Here is a 19858-nt window from a genome sequence, read left to right on the forward strand (position 1 = left end):
GGCTACCACAGAACCAGTCTCAGCCCCTCAGTCTGTGTCTAGGGAACAGCTGTTGTGGTCAGCCAGGATGCCAGGCACTGGGAAAATAATCCGAAAGTCACCTTTATACCCCAACATGACTGTCAGTTAATGGACCCACACGTTGTTTAATGTCCTATGCGCAATAGCGCATGCTCTTCATTTAGACTCCTTGCTGATTGGCTGTGTAACCTTGGTGTGATGGCTCTTCTTCCTGCTTTGTTTCCGCCCTCACATCACATGTCGGAGTTAACCTGTCTCCCAAAGCAGCGTGTTTGTCAGTGGAGATTGTGTTTAAAAGAGCTGAGATCACTGAAGCAGACAGCAGGTGCTTTGTATAGTCTGGATTTCCATGTCTTCTATGGAGACCATATGTCCTTTTTTTTTTTTTAAATCGTTCTCCTTTAAGACACCATGGTTGTGTCAGCACTTGCCTCTCACTGTCCAAATCAGAAAGTTTCTCCTTTTCCCTCTCCAGACACATGGGAGGAAGAAGAGCTCATATGCCCAACCTTCCTAACCCTCTCCAGCAGAAGTTACAACACAGAGGCCTGTCTGTCTTTACCCCACAAAACCTATTTCCTAAGCCACCGTCCTTTATGTGAGATGGTGAGCTGTCCAGTGTGCCCTCTGGGTCACTTCCTGTGAACAGTGAATGCAACAGAGGCTTCTGGGTTTCCTGTGAATGTCTAGGCTCAGAGATCTGAAGTGTCTGCTTTAGTATGGCTGTTTGATTGAAAATGTTAAGGACGTGGTTTTGTTCTCAGGAAAAACACACATTTCTATAAAATGCCTCATGAATTCTAAACAGTAACCTGAGGCAGATGATTTTTCAAATGTGTTTTCCTTTTCCTTAGGTTTATGGGCTCAGAAGTAAAATTAGTAAAAGAATTACCTCAGTAAATGTTCCTATCGTGTTGTGGGAACCCTTTTCCGCAGTGTTAGACAAACCTTTAGAATTGTCTCTGAAGACGCTTTCTTTCTGCTGTCACAGCCCGCTGTTTCCACTGGCATTCCCCTCTCCGTCTCAGTGTGCTGTCCAGGTTCCATAGTCCAAGAGGGACAGGGCATTCTCTTCAGATTTTAAAGGAGTAGGAAGTTTATCTAAGTCAATATTTGATTGTATTTTCATGTGTATTTTTTTCAATCTTCTCAAATTCTTAAAATCTCAAACAGTCTTTCCAACTGTGTGGGAAACTTTGAAGCAAGGGACAGCTGTTAGGTCTGTGTCTTTTTCTGTGATTTAAACTTTCTCTGTAAAACAGGAGATCATTTTCCTGGCCCAGAAATGTAACCAATAAAAAGTTAGCCTTAACACAAACACAAACATAACACAAACATTTATGTAGCCAATCTAACATTCTACTTGACTTAACTTGAATGTGCTCTTAGGGTAAGAACGGTACACTCCACATGGACTTCCACATATGTAAGGCAAGTCCTAGAAACAATGGAAGGAAGGGCTTGACGCCCATTATGAGGGTGCTCCCTACACCTCCATACTTCTCAGCATCCTGTCCAAATAGGGCTTTCTTCATGGTCTAGCTTCTTGGTAGGCTCTTTCAGATGTCTAGAGGAAATGTATATTTTTAATGTTGTTATACAAGCTATATGTCATTTATAGCATGAAATCTTTCTAATCAGTTTTATTTCCTTAGAGAAAGTTAAATTCTAGCCATTTTCTTTTTGATAGTTAAAATTACAGTTACTTTTCTAAAAGTTTAAAATGTCAAGGAATGTATCTCATCAGACAGAAAAATGTAATTTGCTATTTTACTGTATTGGCCAGTGATACCCATTTGCCTTTCTTGTTTTCTTCAAATTTGGTCCTGACTGCCTTCCTTGTGCAGTTTTAGTCTCGTGTCATCTGATCTCATAATATTGAGAATATAGTATATATTATCTTTGAAGTTACAGTTTATTTAAGATTACAACTTCAAGTTTTATCTCTTCCCCAATTTATTTATGCAAAATATGCCGTAAGCTTCAGCTGAGAGTGTGAGTTCTCAAATGAGCACAGAAGCATTCTTCTAGAATATCTTTAGCCTCCAAAGTCTTCATTTTCATTCAAGCACATACAAAAATATTCAATTTATTTGCAGGTTGCACAGCTATGGGTTCTCATACTGTGACATAAAAGCCAGCTGAGGTCCTGAGGGAATTTCTCATCATAGCATTTATATTTATATAGAAGATGTGGTTTTTCTTTGACATTTCAAGTCATATATCACTGGGATAGGGATTAAGCCTTTAGTCTTTTTCATAGTAATTGCATGAATTTATCTTTAATGACATTACTTTTGGTATTTTATAACAGTCCATATGAGAGCACCGTGGTCAGGTTTTTTATATCAGTATCGAAAGGTATGGATAAGATGCCAGGCATCATGGTGCATGTTTTTAATCCTGGCACTTAGCAGGAAGATCTCTGTGAGCTTGGGGCTAGCTTGGTCTACATAACGAGCTTCAGGCCTGTCAAGGCTACATGGTGAGACTCTGTCTCAAACAAAACAAACAAAAAAACAGTCATGGATAAGAAAGAAAAGTTCTCCGGGTTTCACAGAGGCCCAGAGTAAGCCAGTTAAGCAATGGAGACAGCACCTCAGTTCAGGTTAGGGAACGAACGGAAAGTCGGTAGCAGTGTTAGGAAAGGCCGGTGACCCAGAACCACCCTGGACTCTTCCTGTAGGGTGCTGTTTCCAGCTCTTCGCTTCACACTGAGCAGGCGCTTTGAGGAAGGAGGGTCGTCATCCACTGATGAAAGGCAGCTGGAAATGCTGTAGCACTCAGGGGTGGTGCACTTGATGCGTTAGTGTTCTAGCACGCGTGCCGACAGATGAGGCTGGAGCTGCTGCGACTGAAATTCGTCACCACCCCCTCACCAAAAAGCCATATTTATTGTTTTACACTTAAACTCCTGTTAAAATAAACTGAACCTGAATTCTGGAGCAATTGTCAACAGTTTACAGTGTTCATTGCTCTTCCTGAGGACCCAAGCTTGGCTCCCAGCACCACATGGCAGCTAACAGTCATCTGTAACTCCAGCTCCAGGGCATCAGACATTCTTCTGGCTTCCTTGAGCACCAAGCAAAACACTCAGATACAAAAAATAAAGCAAATAAATACCTTTAAAGATGAGAATATATTTAATATTTCAAATGTAGGATCTCATTGATAAAAATGATTTGAAACATAATTTCAGCTTTTGACTTGCTTTGTATTTCATACCAGGTTCTAGAAGTCTCACAGTTTCTTTTGGTTTTCCCTTGTTGTGTTTGTTTTTAACAGATGGCCCATACCTTCAAATATTAGAGCAACCAAAACAGGTAAGAATAAAGGGGTAGGCTGTTTGATAATGTTAGGTCTCTACATCTAATATTAAGGCTTGGGCATTGAATAACAGTTACTAATAGGTAACAGAGGTGGTTTATCTGGATGAGCAACAGACGGCCATGTTATATCATAACTTCCTGTGTCTACTTCACATTTTTCTTACGTAATCTCCAAAAGGCCTTGAAACTCCAGTTAATCATGGGTCTTGGTAGTCTGTATCTCTTTCACCTAGCTTATCAGTAACTTACATGGAAAGCACCGGTGGTTTTCATTCCTAAGGAAACAACTCTCACTGGTCACATCTCCCCTTTACTGCTCATGTCCATGCCCACAGGGTGCTTCTCCTGCCTTCATAAGCTCCAGACTCTTTGTGTGTGGAATGTGTCACACAAGGCACGAAAAGCACTAGTGGGAGACGATTAGAACGGACTACGGAGTCCCCACCATACATCCCATTGAGTTTGGAGCAAGGAGAGGACTGCGTGTATGTGTGTGTGTGTGTGTGTGTGTGTGTGTGTGTGGTATGTGTGTGTGTGGTGTGTGTGTGTGGTATGTGTGTGTGTGGTGTGTGTGTGGTGTGTGTGTGTGTATGTGGTGTGTGTGTGGTGTGTGTGTGTGTATGTGGTGTGTATGTGGTGTGTGTGTGGTGTGTGTGTGTATGTGGTGTGTGTGTGTGTAGGCGTGCACGTGTGTGTGCATAAGCATGTCTATGGAGATGAAAACTTTTGGGAGTTGGTGCCCTCCTACTATGTGGGTTCTGGAGATCAAACTCACACAAAGCTTGGTGGCAAGCACCTTACCCACTGAGCAATCTTGCCAACCCCAGAACCTTACTTTTCTGAGCATAGCCCAATGATAAGACTTTTAATGTGCATTTTGTTATCATGAACCCCAAAGGGATTGGTATTTATGATTTGTTTGAAGAGCTAATATAGTTCCAGAATTCAAATTTTAATTCATTATATGTGAATATATAAAATGTGAGTAAACATTGTATCTGTTTGCTACCCTGGTTTTTGTTTTTGGTTTTGTCTTGAGATCCAGCTTCAGTGGAAGTTAGGAGGTTGTATCTCAGTCAGACTTTTGACTACATGGATGTATCCTCTCTGAGGTTAATGCCTCATCTTAAGTAAATGGGGTTCCTAAGATCAATATGGGTTGATAGTAAACATTTAATTTTAACTAGAAATTCATTCATATTACATATTTTAAGACATCTTATTTTTAGTTTTTTGTTCAATTTTAAAAATTAATTTATTTTTGAGACAACAACACTGTAGTCTTTGCTGACTTCAAATTGGTGGCAATTCCCCTGCCTCTACCTTGCAGCTGTTAAGATTACAGATGTGAGCCACCACACCCAACTCAAAATCATCTTACCAACCTAACAGAGCAATATAAAGTTCCGTCTTTAGAATAAATGCCACTTTGTGTGCATCTAGGAATGCTACATAGTTTCCCGAGCTGACGGTTCACATCACGACTGAACCACGCTTATTGCCGTGTCAGGCATCACGCTCTGTAAGGTATGGCAGTGTCCATGCGCGTACTTTTTCAGTGCCACAAAGGAATTTTGTGATTCAAGATAAGGAGCTGCTGTGTTAACTTTTTGAGTTAGAAATGCCCTTTTTCTTGGGGGCCTTTCGGACACAGAGTTTTTCCTAGGTTTGATGGAAATGGATCAAAGCATGATTGGTATTCTTCAGACTATCCAGTTTGTGCAGTTCTTGGTGCTAACTGTCTAATCATGTTGTTTTGTATCTCACTGTGCTTTTTAGGCTGGGTCTTGTAGCCTTGTGGCCTCAGACTCAAAGACCTCCACACACATGCCTCTGTCTCCCAAGTGGTGGCTTAAAGATGTGTACTACCTAGTAGAATTTTAAACTGGAGGTGTGTTTGGATTCTCTCAGTTAGTGGGTCTCCATCTTAGGGTTGGCCAGTTTGCAGTAGCCAGGAGCCAGCAGTTACACACACCCTTGTCTAGTTTAGAGTCATTAAGTTCAAGTGTTATCCATGCTGGATCCCAATGACATTAATATTCACAAAACTAATCATCTTTTTCTTCCAAGTCTGAGAAGACTGTCCCATTGACAGTGTTGTAGCCCACGGGCCAGGTGTTACTCCGAAGCACTTTGTTTTAAAAGCCACGCCTGCAGCCTGCCCCAGTTCTGCTGTAATTGAGCAGATAAAGGAACTACTTCAAGTAATTAGCATAGCTGTTACTGACTAAAGGTGGAGTGGAGAGCTTGGCAGTGGCAGTTTGAGCTGAGAAGGCTGCGTTGAGACAAGAGTAGCAGCACATTGTGTCCACAGCCTTAAACTCTCCATCACCCCGTCTCCGCAGAAGATGGTGCTGAAGATGGGTGCGTGGCTTCTCCAACCCAGCTTAGTACACAAACACCAGCTGGCATCATGTTCATAATAGCTTCTGGAGAGTAGCTCTCATCTTCATAGTGGTCTTCTATAATTACATAAGTTTAGAATCATGTGTGTAATGTCGTCATTGTTGTTTTTAGTAATTCCTGCCTGTGTTCACCTCCACAGAGGGGATTTCGATTCCGCTATGTGTGTGAAGGCCCATCACATGGCGGGCTCCCTGGTGCCTCTAGTGAGAAGAACAAGAAATCCTACCCTCAGGTCAAAGTAAGTCTGGAGTCCACCACTCTGACTGCCTAGGAGCAGAGCCAGGGAATGCTGCAAATAAATGTGAATGAATAGGATGCTCGTTTGCCCTAAGCAGAAGTGTTTACGTGGTTATTAGAATTTTTAATTAGAAATTCATCTCATGGAAATGACAAACTTTCAATCACCATTAACATCTCCATTTAATTGAAATGGCGCCAACATCAGCTAAGGAAAACTCACTGCCTCTCCAGCGATCTTAAAGCTGCCTTTTCAAATCTTGAAGTCTTTAAATTCTATATCCTCTGTGATGCTTTAGTAAAACTTTGAGCCAGGTGCCATGGTGCATACCAGTAGTCAGTCCTAGGACTTGGGATGGAAGGGGCTGGAGTATCAGGTGTTCAAGGCCAATCTCAGCTAGATAGAAAGTTTGAGGTCAACCTGGCCTATGTGAGACCGTGTCTTTAAGAAAACCAAACAAACAAAATGTCTTTACAACAAGTTCCAAATGCTGGGTTTATAAAGATTTCATGACAAAAGAGTTGACAGACTATATAGTCATAGAGTATATTATTTTAGGTCATAAATCCAGACCCTAAGTAATGAGCTGAATGGGTTTCAAACAAGCTTCCAACTGCCCGACATAAATGCATGAATACTGCTAGTATAGAGCTCATGAGGTGTTTTCGAGTTTAAATGAGGAACCATGCTTAGGTACACCATAGAGATCCTGACAGGGACCCTGTGCAGCCACTCAGAAGGAGTTCTGTAGCATGTGGAATGGGGGTGAGGTTAGGTGCAATTTCTCAGTCTTTAGCTTCTTACATTGGTGATTTAATTGAGAATATTTTTCTCTAGTTCTGAATTGTTTTGTTTTTCAAGACAGGGTTTCTCTGTGTAGCTTTGGATGAGTTTTTTATTTTACTAATTCATTGCCATATTTCAGAGACTGGTAATGCTTTTGCGGGGAAACAAAAAATTGCAATTGAGTCAATTAGTTATTTATTCAGTAATTCAAGCTTAGACTCACAGTTACCAGAAGTAAGAGTTGCCACTTCAGCCTCTGGCTACCTGCTAGCATTTGTAAACTCAGTTTCTGACACTGGGAAATTGATCTTTGATTTTGCCACCCTAATAGTTTGTTCCTCCTTTTCATACCCTGCTTCCCGGCCCAGGCTTTCCTAGTCTCTTATCATGTGTCTAAAATAAAGAGCCACCTCATTTTTTATCTTTCCTTTGAAGCTCAACTCCTAGCCTGGATTCTATGAGTCACATTTTCATTTTAAGACTCTTGGCTGTAGTTGGGGAATGAAAGGTATTTTTCTTAGTAAAGGTAATTGGATATAGAAGTGCAATGTTTTTAGTTTGCAAAGGCCACAGTTATATTAGACAGTGGTTTTTTTTAGAGAAATAGAACCAGTAGGATAGAGGTGAGTGGATAGATGATTGATTGATTGATTGATTGATTGATTGATTGATTGATAGGAAGGTAGATAGATGATAGAATCGGCTGTTCTATCATGAAAGACAAGAAGTCCTACTGTGGGGTGCCTCTAATATGTACCCCAGAATGCTGGTAATATTTCAAGCACAGAAGTCTGAGCACCAGGTGGCTGCTGGGACTCTGAGTGTAGGACCAGCCGCCTAAGATCCTGGGAGTGCTAATGCTAGGGTAAGCCTGGCAGTGTAGGGAAGCCTGGAGTTCTGATACCCTGGGAGTGCAGGGGGCAAAAATGGGGAGTGCCCCACATTCTACTGGGGCAGAGGAATGAGGAGGAAGAGGAATGGAGAAACGATTCTCCCTGGCTTTTCCTTTTAAGGGGTTTCTCCCTGACTGTATGCATCTTTCCACAGAGAGGGTAGATCTTCCTTCCTCAGTCCAGCACACTTGCCAGTCTCCTCTGGAAATGTGCAGACGCCAGGGCAGGAAAATGCTTTTCCAGCTTCTGCATTGTCCTCTGTAGTTGACTCACATCTACAGTTATCCCTGAGGACAGTCTGTGGCTTCCAGTCCTTTAGGAGCTGGGCGAGGAAAGCAGAACAGATCACCAGGAAAGAGAATCAATGCTTTCTTCAACATCAGTGATTTAGCATGTGTTTTCATCTATTATATACTCTTGTGATATTTATTAGCGCTGAAAAACTGGGGCTCAGAGTTAGGGCTAGGGCCTCTTTCCCTGCAGCTCCCTGGCCCTCCCATGGAGAGTATGCGCTGCAGGGGGCGGGAGCAGGAGCTTACCGACAAGACCTAGAGAAGTGTGGTAAACTAAGTCAGGGAGGATGAGAATTCTGGACAGCAAAGAAGAAACAGGCAGAGGGCATCTGGAGTCAGATCTTGGACTTTCCACCTGTCTCTGTGTGTCATATGTGAATATTGTACACATTTATGTGTCCGTGTTTGCGACAGGTAACTGAGCGTCACTTGTCAGCACTGACGCTGATGATGACCACTAAAGGACTAAGGTTAGAAGAAAATTTAGGGGTTCTGTGTGGGCCCTATGAAAGAAGTGTAAGTTGTGGTCCTCTCATGTACTCTTTACTTTAGTGGTGCTGGAATTTTGGGGCCCACTATCGTGAAAATGGGAGCATCTGTAGAACGCTGCCGGGTAGGATCATGCTATTACCTCACCTCCCTCCCATAATCCGTCCCCCGAGGTGGACGCATGCACTCACTGAGAGAAATGACGCTTCCTTAGCCTTGCAGTGCAAGGTCTGTGACCTGTAGGACGTACGTTTGTTCAGGCTTACTAGTAAGGTGGCTGGGCTCAGCTCTTTCCTCACCCTCACCCCCAGCCTCTGTCTCTGTGAACTCAGGCCCTGTTGCCCTGCCCTGCCCTGCCTCTTCCAGCACCCCCACCCTGCTGTCCCTGGAAGGCTGGCGGTTGATGTGCTATGAAGATGGCAGTGAGGGTTTAAGGGCTATTGAAAGCTTTGGGGACTGGTCATGACTTGGGGCTCCGGGAATCCTGCTGTTCTTATGGAGCTTGTAAAGGCCCATCTTGTTGACTGTTCAGCTTGGAGCCTCCCGTTGGCTTTCACACTAACTCGAGGGGGCTCCCAAAGCACGTCCTCTTAGAAGAGCTTAGAACTGTGGCAGATGACTGGGGTGCAAGCTGGGCTCAGACGCCTCTCACTGCAGCGCAGTCTTCACGTGCCTTTTCCGCTCTTGATGAGCTGCTCTGGGATTACTTACTCCTGCGTCCTCATGGCTGTGGTTAGCTTTCTCTCCAGACTGAAGAATTCCTTTCACCACCTGTGGTAGCGCTGGGCTGGATTGGGGAATATTCTTTTTTATTTAAGCCAATTACTTCACGTTACAAAATGTTTCAAGCATACAAAATTTAAAATGTTATGTAGCAAATACCATATACCAAAACATAAATGTAAAAGATAGTACTGTTTTGCCTATTTGCTGTTTGTGTATGCCTTTCTCTGGGTCTCTTTCTCCCTCTCTCTGTGAACTGCAGCGTAGCTATGGTAGAAGCCCCGCCCAGTCACTGCTTTGTCCTCCCGCGGTCCACATAGAGAAACCAGTCTTCCGCATGGCCTTTCTCTGAGATGGCTTTATATTTTACCACATAGGTATGCATTCATAACTAAAATCACTTTCAAGAAAACTACTTTTTACTAGCTTTAACCCAAAGTTTTTATTATATATGATGGCTCCTCCTTTTCAAACTAAACAAGGGTTAAGACTGACCTGCCTGAAGATTAACACTGATCACTTTGATCCTGTCTGTTCCTTTTTACCAAAGTCTGAATAAAAATGTCTTCAAAAACAGTACAGAATTTACACCGAGCCTCAAAGCAAAAAAGAAAAGAAAAGAAAAAATCATATTCAGGGGGAAAGCTAGGGAAAATAAATATGCAAAGTTTAAGGAAGTTTTCTGCTTTTTAAAGACTGAGTAATCCATTGTCTGTCCTAAAGCCCTGCCTTGGGAGTTTGCTGGGCTCCGATTTCATTGGCGGCTCCTGAGAGGCAGCAGAGCAGGGGAGGCAGCAGAGCCTCTTCTGGACCAAGCCTGTCACTGCCTGTTCCTGACTCAGCAAGGAGTGCCAGGGAAGGCTCACTGCCATCCTTTTCCCGAAAGTGCTGCAGAAAAATTTTAAATCAAAGTGCCCTCCTCGAGCAGGTGGAACAAGGCCAAGAGAAGCAGCTACAGGCGGCCTCAGGAGCACTGCTGCGGCCCGCCAGCAGTGGCTCTGGGTCCTTCTGTGCTGGCCACCCTGTGCAGATTGCACATCGGCCTCAGTGTCCTTCCTTTGTAGACTACGATCTATTTGTAATCATCAAACGCCAGAGCTTGAAACACCGCAGTGCCAGTATGACGGTTGCCATCCCCTTTTGGGCAGCTACTCCACTGCCCTTCCTTCTGGGGTTTTCTGTGCAGGGAAAGGGTGTCCAGGAATGTTTCGGTTAACAACAGCTTTGGCCCCGTCCTGCCCCCACTGTAAAGTCTGCTCTCTTAAGTGCCTCTCACTTCAGAATCCTTAATGTTAAGTTTCTGTCAAGATTAATACAGCCTGGGGATCTGCAGTGTGCTTTAGGATATCACATGTCTTTGCATAAGCTCCTTTTCTTTGCACAGGCATGTCTGAATCCGGAGGCTTGCCATCCTAAAGATCTAGCTGGAATAATAATTTTGAATAATTTAGTCTGATACAGTTACCTAACCTGCCAGGGGGAAAGATCACTATAACCGATGGGCATGCATTCAGAACCTAGGTCATAGCATTTTTTAGGGTGTCCATTGACACTCCTGATTTGTTTGCTGTGCTCAAAGAGTCACATTCCTAGAGATACGCACCCTGTGCTTTGTAACACACATGTGTGGGCGTGCATGTGTACGCACGCACATACACACACACACACACACACACACACACACAAACTTTATTGAAACAAGGGCTTTCTTTATAACTCAAGGTCCATGGATCCTTTCATGGTTTTGAAAAGGTTTGGGACTTATGAGTTTACACATAGGATTTTATGTAAATTCATGTAGATTTTTAAAACCTTGGATATGTATAAGAGTAATGCTGAAGGTATTTGTAGCACGAATTCTAATTGGTTTTAATCATAAAAACCCTGAGTCAGATATAGGGGTAAATGCTGAAAAATCAGAGAAGTAAAGCAGCCAGCCACTAGAAAGATCTTTTACGTCTACCAAATCCTCAGACCAAAGTGGGCAAGATTCTGGCTCCACGAATCCTCAGACTGAATCCTGAATTCCTGTCTCTTCCCACCTTATGTTCCTTTCTCCAACCAGCCACATCACTTCCCATCTCCACCTCCCTAGGGCTGGGATTAAAGGTATGAGCCACCATTGCCACCATGGCTAACTACTGTGGCTGGCTCTGCACTTTGATCTTCAGGAAAGCTTTATTTGTTAAAGCATAAACAAAATATCACCACAGGTACTGGCTTTTTGACAGCAGCTAATTAAACTGGTCACTGATCTCTCTCTCTCTCTCTCTCTCTCTCTCTCTCTCTCTCTCTCTCTATAGGATCTTACCATGTAGTGTAGGCTGGCCTCGAACTCACCACCCCACCTCTGCCACCAGAGTACTGAGGAATCCCAGGTGTGCAGAAACCTTGACTATTTTCCTTCTTTCTTCTTTCATTTCTAAACTATATATTTACATTTTTGCCCACTTTAGGTAAATTGAAGCACTTTGTGTTTCTCAACACGTAATTTAAGGCAGGTGCCCTTCAGTTTTCCAGTCAGTGGAAAAGATGTGAGATTTAGTGCCAACTGCCAGAAAAGGGGAAGTCTCAGTTAGTCATCTGTCTCCACCGGTCTGTCTGTCTGTCTGTCTCTCTCCCCGTCTTCCTTCCCGCTCCTCCCTTCCCCTCTCCCCCAACTCACACCTTTCTTTGATACTGATTAAATATGAAGCCATTTGTGGTTAAAACCAGAAAAGAAAAGAAAATTATTTCAGTAATATTCTCTTAGCATCGTGGCAGATCCTGCACTACAAACAGGTGGTGTCCTCTGTATAACCATCTATATGATTTTTTTTCTAAGTCACCTAGAAGTTTTACATTTGACTCCCAGAATAATATTGACTTGGGGGATTTTTAAAAATAGCCTTTAAATCAGTGTTACATTAGAAGTTGGAGAATGGTACTCATTGAAGGAACCTTTTGACATAAATCAGAGCAGTGAAAATTAATCCTGAGAATTAGCTAGGTCAGGCTTCTTGGGTTTGCAGGTTGTCTGAATTTCTAGGCCTGGCATGGAGGCCTTTCCTCTCCCATCCCATGTTTCTCTGCATACATGTGTGTTCTCAGCATGACTATTCTTAGAGTCATCTTTGATTGAAGTGGTCTCTGCTTGAAGAAGATTAGTGTATCCACCATTCATTTCAGGAAGCCACATGATGAGGCAAAGTGAACAACTGGAAGCCTCGTGGTCCTCAGATGCCTCTAAGTACCTTCTCCATAGTCAGAGAGCCCTCAGTCTTTGGCAGGGATGCTGCTGACTCTCCCAGAGTCCCCATCCTTCCATTAGGTGGACTCCAGGTCAGAGGCTTCCAAATGATGTCCGTGAACGTTTGGAACGTGTTCTTGAGGTCTAGTGGAGGTTGGCTGGAGGACACATGCAGAATTTCGCTGTCACCTTTGACTCTGGTGCGCTGAACAGATGGACCTCAGGGTAGCTGGCTGTGCTCAGGACAGCAGGGTAGCTGGCTGTGCTCATTTATACTTCTCCTTCAGTTATCACAGCAACAGAAGGAAGGTCTCCAATCCTCTCATTGTCCATGACGAAGGGGAAGTGTAGAAAAAGCTGAGACACCCTGCCTTTCAGGGATGAGGCCCAGGATTCTTGTGTGAGCAGTGTAATGTGTAATCCCACGCTTCTTAAATAAGAAGGCTCTTATTAAATATATCACCAAACTAGGGTTGCCATCAGCCTAACTAGCAGTTGTACAAACAAGATAAAAACTGCCATTTCCTCGGGTTTAAGTGTGTTGTTACTATTTACTTCTCAATAACAGTTGGTAAAGATTGTACTTCTATATACATTATATAAGTAAATGATTCGCTATAAAACAATGAAAAATTTCAATGATTTATTGTTAAAAGCTCAACAGTCACTCAGCTATTATAATTTGAATCTACCACACAGATGGCTAGAACTCTTCAGCACATAGATAACTGCTAATTACAATACTCAGTATTTCTCTCTACTTAGAGTGTCCTTAGACCTGTAGTTCTGAACCATAGGTGTGCCTATTCAAAAATGTCCAACTACAGTGATATGTAGGGCCCAGCTCGCATATGTAAAACACGGCGTGCCATCTAGTGGGCCAGGTTTCTGTGGTCATTTCCTGAGGATGTCTGTATTTTATAATGATGATACATGCTAGCATGGCTGAAAAGAAGTCATGTATCTTCAAGGAACAGAATATTATATCACTGTGTTTTTAAATGATAATTGAGAATCTGTGTGACCTGAAAAACTGCTTACGATAGGGTATTGACCTGTGAGGTGGCTCAGCCGGAAAGGCGTTTGCCACTGACACCGTGTGACACCTGATCCACGTGGTGAAGGAAAAACGGACTCTGAGAGTCGTCCTCAAATCCCCACTTGTACAGTGTGTGCTACCCCCAAAGCCAACACTAAGTAATAAATAAATGGAATAAGAAAGACAAGCAGGATTCTAAATTACCCCTTCCAATAATTCAGCTATTAGCCTCTCTGCAGCCTAGACTGAGGCAAGTGTGCACGCTTCAGCTTTATTTACCCGTGAACGAAACTGAACTGGTTGAGTCTGGACTCCTGCTTGAGTGGCTGGACTTTGTTTTTTGTTTTTTTTAATTTATTAATTTATTAATTATTTATTAAAGATTTCTGCCTCCCTGCCACTGCCTCCCATTTCCCTCCCCCTCCCCCAGTCAAGTCCCCCTTCCTCGTCAGCCAAAAGAGCGATCAGGGTTCCCTGCCCTGTGGGAAGTCCAAGGACCACCCACCTCCATCCAGGTCTAGTAAGGTGAGCATCCAAACTGCCTAGGCTCCCACAAAGCCAGTACATGCAGTACTGAGTCAGACTCACCTAGCAGCTCCAGTAAGTGTTAGCTGCAGGCAGGAAGCGCACATAAAGGCACACAGCGCACACACTGATTTCCTCATAAACCCATGGGGACAAGCCGATGGCTCCCAGGCTTCACTCGACAGAAAGCGTTCCTCTCAACTTCTTGAAAATGTTGGCCTTGTTCAGTTCCCAAAGCCTTGCGAGTGGAGCGGGTAATTCTAACAGAATAAAACACCAAGAGATGTGCCTCCTACAGAAATCCCTCCCCTGTACTAGAGACACAGCAAACCTTTTCCGTAATGTATAATTAGACTTGTAAAAAAGTATGAAGATGGGGCTGGAGAGATGGCTCAGTGGTTAAGAGCATTGCCTGCTCTTCCAAAGGTTCTGAGTTCAATTCCCAGCAACCACATGGTGGCTCACAACCATCTGTAATGAGGTCTGGTGCCCTCTTCTAGCCTGCAGACATACACACAGACAGAATATTGTATACATAAAAAATAAATAAACATTTAAAAAAAGTATGAAGATGTAGGTTACTTGAGGAAGGGAGAGGTAGGGGAGAAAGATCAGCAGGGAGCATATATGAATATGTCACAATGAAACATGTTTTTGTGTGCAGTTTTCAGAGTGCACACACAGACACATACACGGGAAGACAGGAGAGAGGACTCAAATGCCATTGAAACGGTGGGGGTGTAGAAGGCATGGGAGCTCTTAGTGCACTCTGGAGTCTCCCTGCCCTAGAACTAACTACCTACCCGAGTCATTCAGAGGCGTGGTTTCTAGTTGCCTCACAGAAATAAAAGATAAGGTTTGGGCCTTTCCTGTCTGAGGTACTGGAACTGAGTCCCCCCTGAAGTCAGGAGTTTCAGTTTCTGTTAGCCGGTGACCTTCGGAGCAATAGTGAAGGGGCAGGTTCCAGCCTGGACCCTGACGAATTGAAAGGTGTGATGTCTCTAGAGAGTCAGTTCTGGCTCCTGCAGACACAGAGCTCAAATTTATGCTCTAGAAACCCCAAGTCTAGAAATGAATAGAGTGAGTCCAGGTCTGGGGATGCCCTCCATCCCGGGCAGGGAGAGACAACATACAACTGTTTGAGTGTGGACTAGATCACAAATAAAAACTATATGCAAGCAAGTCAGTATTTTCATCTGCAGACCAGTGAAAAGTAGGAATAAATCCCCAGGATCTTTAGATACCTGAGTTATCAGCTGTTTGATACGTAAGTACAAAATAAGTTAGCTTATACTTGAGAAGATTTGGGAATTGTAACCAGGCCAGGAAGAATGAAGGCCAAGTACATGTTTTTCAAATCATCTATCACTGAAATAGTCTAGACATTGGAAAAATAGTTATCGGATGGGAAGTGGATAGTGAGGTTTCTCAAGGTGGAAGAGAGAGACGTGGTGGCTGGGGTGAAGAGCAGCAGGCGTGTATCTGAGGGAGCTCGGCAGCAAATGTGTGCTTCTCCTCCCTGGGTCCAGGCTTGGCGTGCAGTGCTCGGTTTTGTGACAGCCTAGTCAGGGTTTTTAGCACCAGCTGAGACGTGGCCTCCAGCGCCGGGTGTGTAAGGTTGCTCTCTAGATTTGCGTTTATTAGTGGTGTTATTCAGCGTAGCTAAGCCTCAACTTCTTCATCTGTGAAACTGGCATAGAGAACCAAATCTATAGAATATGTGGGTAAATTTCATTTTCAGTCAGCATTAAAACGTAATTACTTCTGTTTAGTTTAAAAATTCATGAAATTGACAACTATTCCAAAAGCTTGTGTCTAGAGGTAACACCTGATGTTGTAGGAAGCTCACAGGAAACAAGAGGGCAGAAGGAATTGTTAGTTTCTTAGGCCCCCTCCCTGCATCCTGGCAGGCCCTGTACATCTCATTTGTACAACTATTAGATTCATTCCTAGGGTACATAACAAGTAACTGCAATCTGGGTCATTTTAAACAACACGAGTTTATTCTTCCAAAGTTCTGGAGGCTCCAGATCCACAGTGAAGCTGCCAGTGGGGTCATACTCCCTCCAGAGGTTTCAGGGAAGAATCAGTTCATGTCTGTTCTGAGTTCTGGGTGGCTGCTGGCTGTCCTTTGCACGCCCCAGCGTACAACTGCCTCTCTGATCTCGGCTTCTCTTCGCACGTCTGTTCTTCCTGACTTTGTACCTAAACCTCCCCCTCCTGTCTCTCATCAAGACACCAGCCAGTGTGGTTAGAGACCGCCATATTGTATAAGGGACCTCTTCTTGACTTCAGTAGAGCGTCTATATGTAAGTGACATCATGTTGTGAACTCCGGAGTGGGCATGGATTCGGGAGGCACTCTTCCTCTCATTGGCTGTAAGCGCCATCGTACTGGTGAAGCTATGCTTCTGAGGGTATTGCTAGAGGCCATGCCATTCCATGCAGCATTGAGAAAGCAACTCACGTGCCCCTTTGTTACATAGTTAGGTTGTGCTGGAAAACCTTTCGGGTCTGAGGGATTTGCCCACGTACTGGTGTTTTAAATATTATTTTCTAGGCATTTCTGAATTCCTGCGGCATTTCTTTATTGAGTGGATGAAGGGTATGTAATAAATGTTTGGCAGCAGGCCCTTGGTTGTAGCTCATCTGCCAGTTTTCTTCCCACAGTAAATTTCAAGGTACTAGTATGAAGTCAACTGGCTTGCACAAGTGAGAATTTTCAAGATTTCATTAAACCATTCTAATTTACAAAATTACATCTTGGGTGTGAACCCAGTGAACAATAGTTGGATGCAGAGAAGGTGATACATTTTTTTCCCATAGGAAATGGGTTCTATATGCATATGTTACACAATGACATTCCCAAAGATTTGCAGGATCTGAGTAAACCCGCTATGTGCTACAGTGGCGACTTCGTCTTATGACAGCTGAGGAGAGCTGTGGTTTAGTGGAGGAAGGCCGTGTTTGAGAGCAAAGCCTCCATCTCATTCCCTGTTGTGCCACTTGCAGTGGGTCAGTTGCTGAAGCTCTTCAAACTTTGTTTATGAGATGAAAATAGAAACAACTACTTTGCAGGAGTTGTGTGCAATTAAATGAAAAATCAACAAGCTGGCATTGTCCTTGGCACATGTGTGGCTTTAAATCCTCATTTGGGACAAGTGTGTAGGCTTAATAAAAAGCTATGAGGGTGCCTGTTATTTCCTTAAGAGAAGTTAACACTAGAATGATTTCCGTGTGTAGAAGGTAGCCAGCAGGTTTTTTGTTTTTTGGGGGGTTCTTTTTTGTTTTGTTTTTTTTTTTTTTTCATTTTTCGAGACTGGGTTTCTCTGTAGCCTTGGAGCCTGTCCTGGAACTAGCTCTTGTAGACCAGGCTGGCCCTGAACTCACAGAGATCTGCCTGCCTTTGTCTCCCAAGTGCTGGGATTAAAGGCTTGCACACTGCCAGCAGTTACGTGTACAGCGAACAAGTGGTCAGTGTGCAGGGAGAATCGTCTAAGGGAGCACTGTTCCTCCATGGTGGAGCTAACGGAGGCACTGGACTGCACTGGACTGCACGCGTGTCCACTCCTGCTTGCTCCTCCCCAGCCTACTCCTCTGCAGCCAGGACAGCCACCTCTAGTCTTGGCTAGACACCCAATCTTAGGCATGGCACCAACCTTTTACTGGTTAAAACTGGCTTTTCTGCCTCAGTTTCTAAGCCCATTTGAATCTTCCAATTGCAAAATACAATTTAAAAAAAGAATACTAGAAAGGTTTAAGCAAAATGGTCATTATTTTAAAAACTCATAATTCTAAGGGAAGAATTAGTAAGCACCAAACTCTACCGTACTCGTAGAAAAGCTCCCATTGGGCTTTTCTGCATCGCCCAGCTCTCCTCTAAAGACCAGCACAGCCAAGGCTCACTGAGAGGACCCCGAGTTTCCCCAAAAGCTGACATCAACGCTTACGTTCCCCACCTGGCCATCCCTAGGCCACTGCTGACTGAGTTTAGAACCACCTGTCCTACAGGTAGCAGTGACTGTTTGACTGAGAGTGGAGTGCTACAGCCATTGCCACACTCCGGCCCTGATCCCGGAAGTGGGGTCAGCCGCTGACAATGAACATGTGGAAGAAATTGAATTTGTGGATCACCAAGCAAAGATCTGCGTACTAGTAAAGTATAGAGAATCCAAAGACACAAGTGTCAATTAATTCTTCTGTTAATGGACACTTCTATTCTAGTCTATGATCAGCCTAAAATCTCTCAACTCTTAATTCCTAAGTTGTGCAATCCTGGGTTGTTCTTTTGAAGAATGGCTGCTCCATGCCACTCCCAGTGTGAAACTTTTGTTTAAAAATAAACCAAAAAATTAATTGTTATTTACAAATATCACTTGCATTTAATAAAATTTCACAAAACAAATGTGCAATGAACAGTAAGTGCCCCTCTGTCCAAGATTCCTTTCTTCCCTGGGGAGAAGACTGTTAGGAACTTCTTGAGTGCGCCCCCAAACCTCCCCTGCATTTACAGTTCACCGTGTGTCCTTATGGCTGCCAGCACTTTCACACAGCACATCCAATGCATGTAGGCGTGAGCACAAAGCTCATGCGTGCACACGTGTTCTGCTCGTCTATAAAAACATCCATTGCTGATCTTAAACATTCTGCAGTATCCCCCAAAGACCTCTCGGAAAGTAAGATTGCATGCATAGCAGCACAGCCAGATGCAGATGCAGACCTGTCCCCTTAACTGTAACCGTGAGCCGCCTTCTCTGTGCCCCTGTAGGACTAGCGTAAGAACCGCTCCATACCTCAGAATGTTGTTGGGAATATTAGATGAATTAGTGTTGTGAAGGGCCGTGTCTGCCCCAGGGAAGTGCTCTGATGGGTTTTCATATCATTCTACTCCGTCAAGGCTGTGCGGCTTTCCTTGGCTCACAGGCAGCTTCTCCTAGCCGTTTGGGACATGCCGTCTTTTTTATGTCCCAGTCTGCCTTCTCAGTAATCCTGACTGACAGTAAGTTCTGACTTATCCTAAGGTCTCTGCTGCTTTGGAATGTTACATCATTGGGATAGTGTTTGAAAAAAGATTTATGTATCTTTATTTTATGTGTATGAGTGTTTTGCCTACATGTATGTGCCTCATATGTGTGCAGTGCCCATGGAGGCCAGAAGAGGGTGTTGGGACCCCTGAAACTGGAGTTGAAACAGTTGGCTGTGAGCAGCCACGTAGGTTTGTTATAAGACCAGTGAATGTTTTTAACCACTGAGCCATTTCTTCAGTTCAATATAAGATTTTAAAAAAATGCATATTTTTTTTGAGACAGGGTCTTACTATGTAGCCCTAACTGGCCATGAACTCACTATATAGATAATGGTGAACTTGAACTCACAGGTGTTTGCCTTTTTCTGCCTCCCAAGTGCTGAGATTTAAATGAGATTAAATTGTATGTGCCACCATGCTCAGTCCTTTTCTATTATAATATTTGTATTCCTTAGAAATTCATAAAGTATATTGTGATTATATTCACTCCTTCATACTCCTTAACTTCCCCAGATCCACCCTCCACCTCCTCACCCCCTCCCATTTTCTTTTCTTTCTCTATTTTGACCCACCATGTCCAATTCGAGCAGCCCAAGTACTCATGGATGTCATTCACATATTCTTTTCATAACTGGCATTCCGTGCATTGGGAGGTCAGAGGATGGCTTTGCAGAGGATGGTTACCTCTGTGGTGAGTACTCCAGCCTCGCCGGCCCTTTGCCTGCCTCTCTCTGCAGGTGTGCTGCATTGCAGATGTGCACCACCGCTCAGAGTTTCTACCTGGGTTCCAGGGACCACACCCACGTTACCAGGTGCACAGATACTGCTTTTTACCGGTGAGCCTCACTGCGGCCCTGAATTC

General features: G+C 43.7%; 1 protein-coding gene across 2 annotated transcripts in view; it reads left to right on the forward strand.

The window, feature by feature from the left end:
• Nfkb1 (nuclear factor kappa B subunit 1) overlaps window positions 1–19858 on the forward strand; it is a 113564-nt gene that overhangs the window by 32972 nt on the left and 60734 nt on the right. For both annotated transcript variants that reach the window (XM_075981277.1, XM_075981276.1), the window contains exons 5-6: window positions 3307–3344; window positions 5896–5994. In XM_075981277.1, the coding sequence (XP_075837392.1) occupies window positions 3307–3344; window positions 5896–5994 (137 nt within the window). The remainder of the gene's footprint in view (window positions 1–3306; window positions 3345–5895; window positions 5995–19858) is intronic.

This window comes from Microtus pennsylvanicus, chromosome 7, assembly GCF_037038515.1.
Source record: "Microtus pennsylvanicus isolate mMicPen1 chromosome 7, mMicPen1.hap1, whole genome shotgun sequence".
NCBI classification, from domain to species: Eukaryota; Metazoa; Chordata; class Mammalia; order Rodentia; family Cricetidae; genus Microtus; species Microtus pennsylvanicus.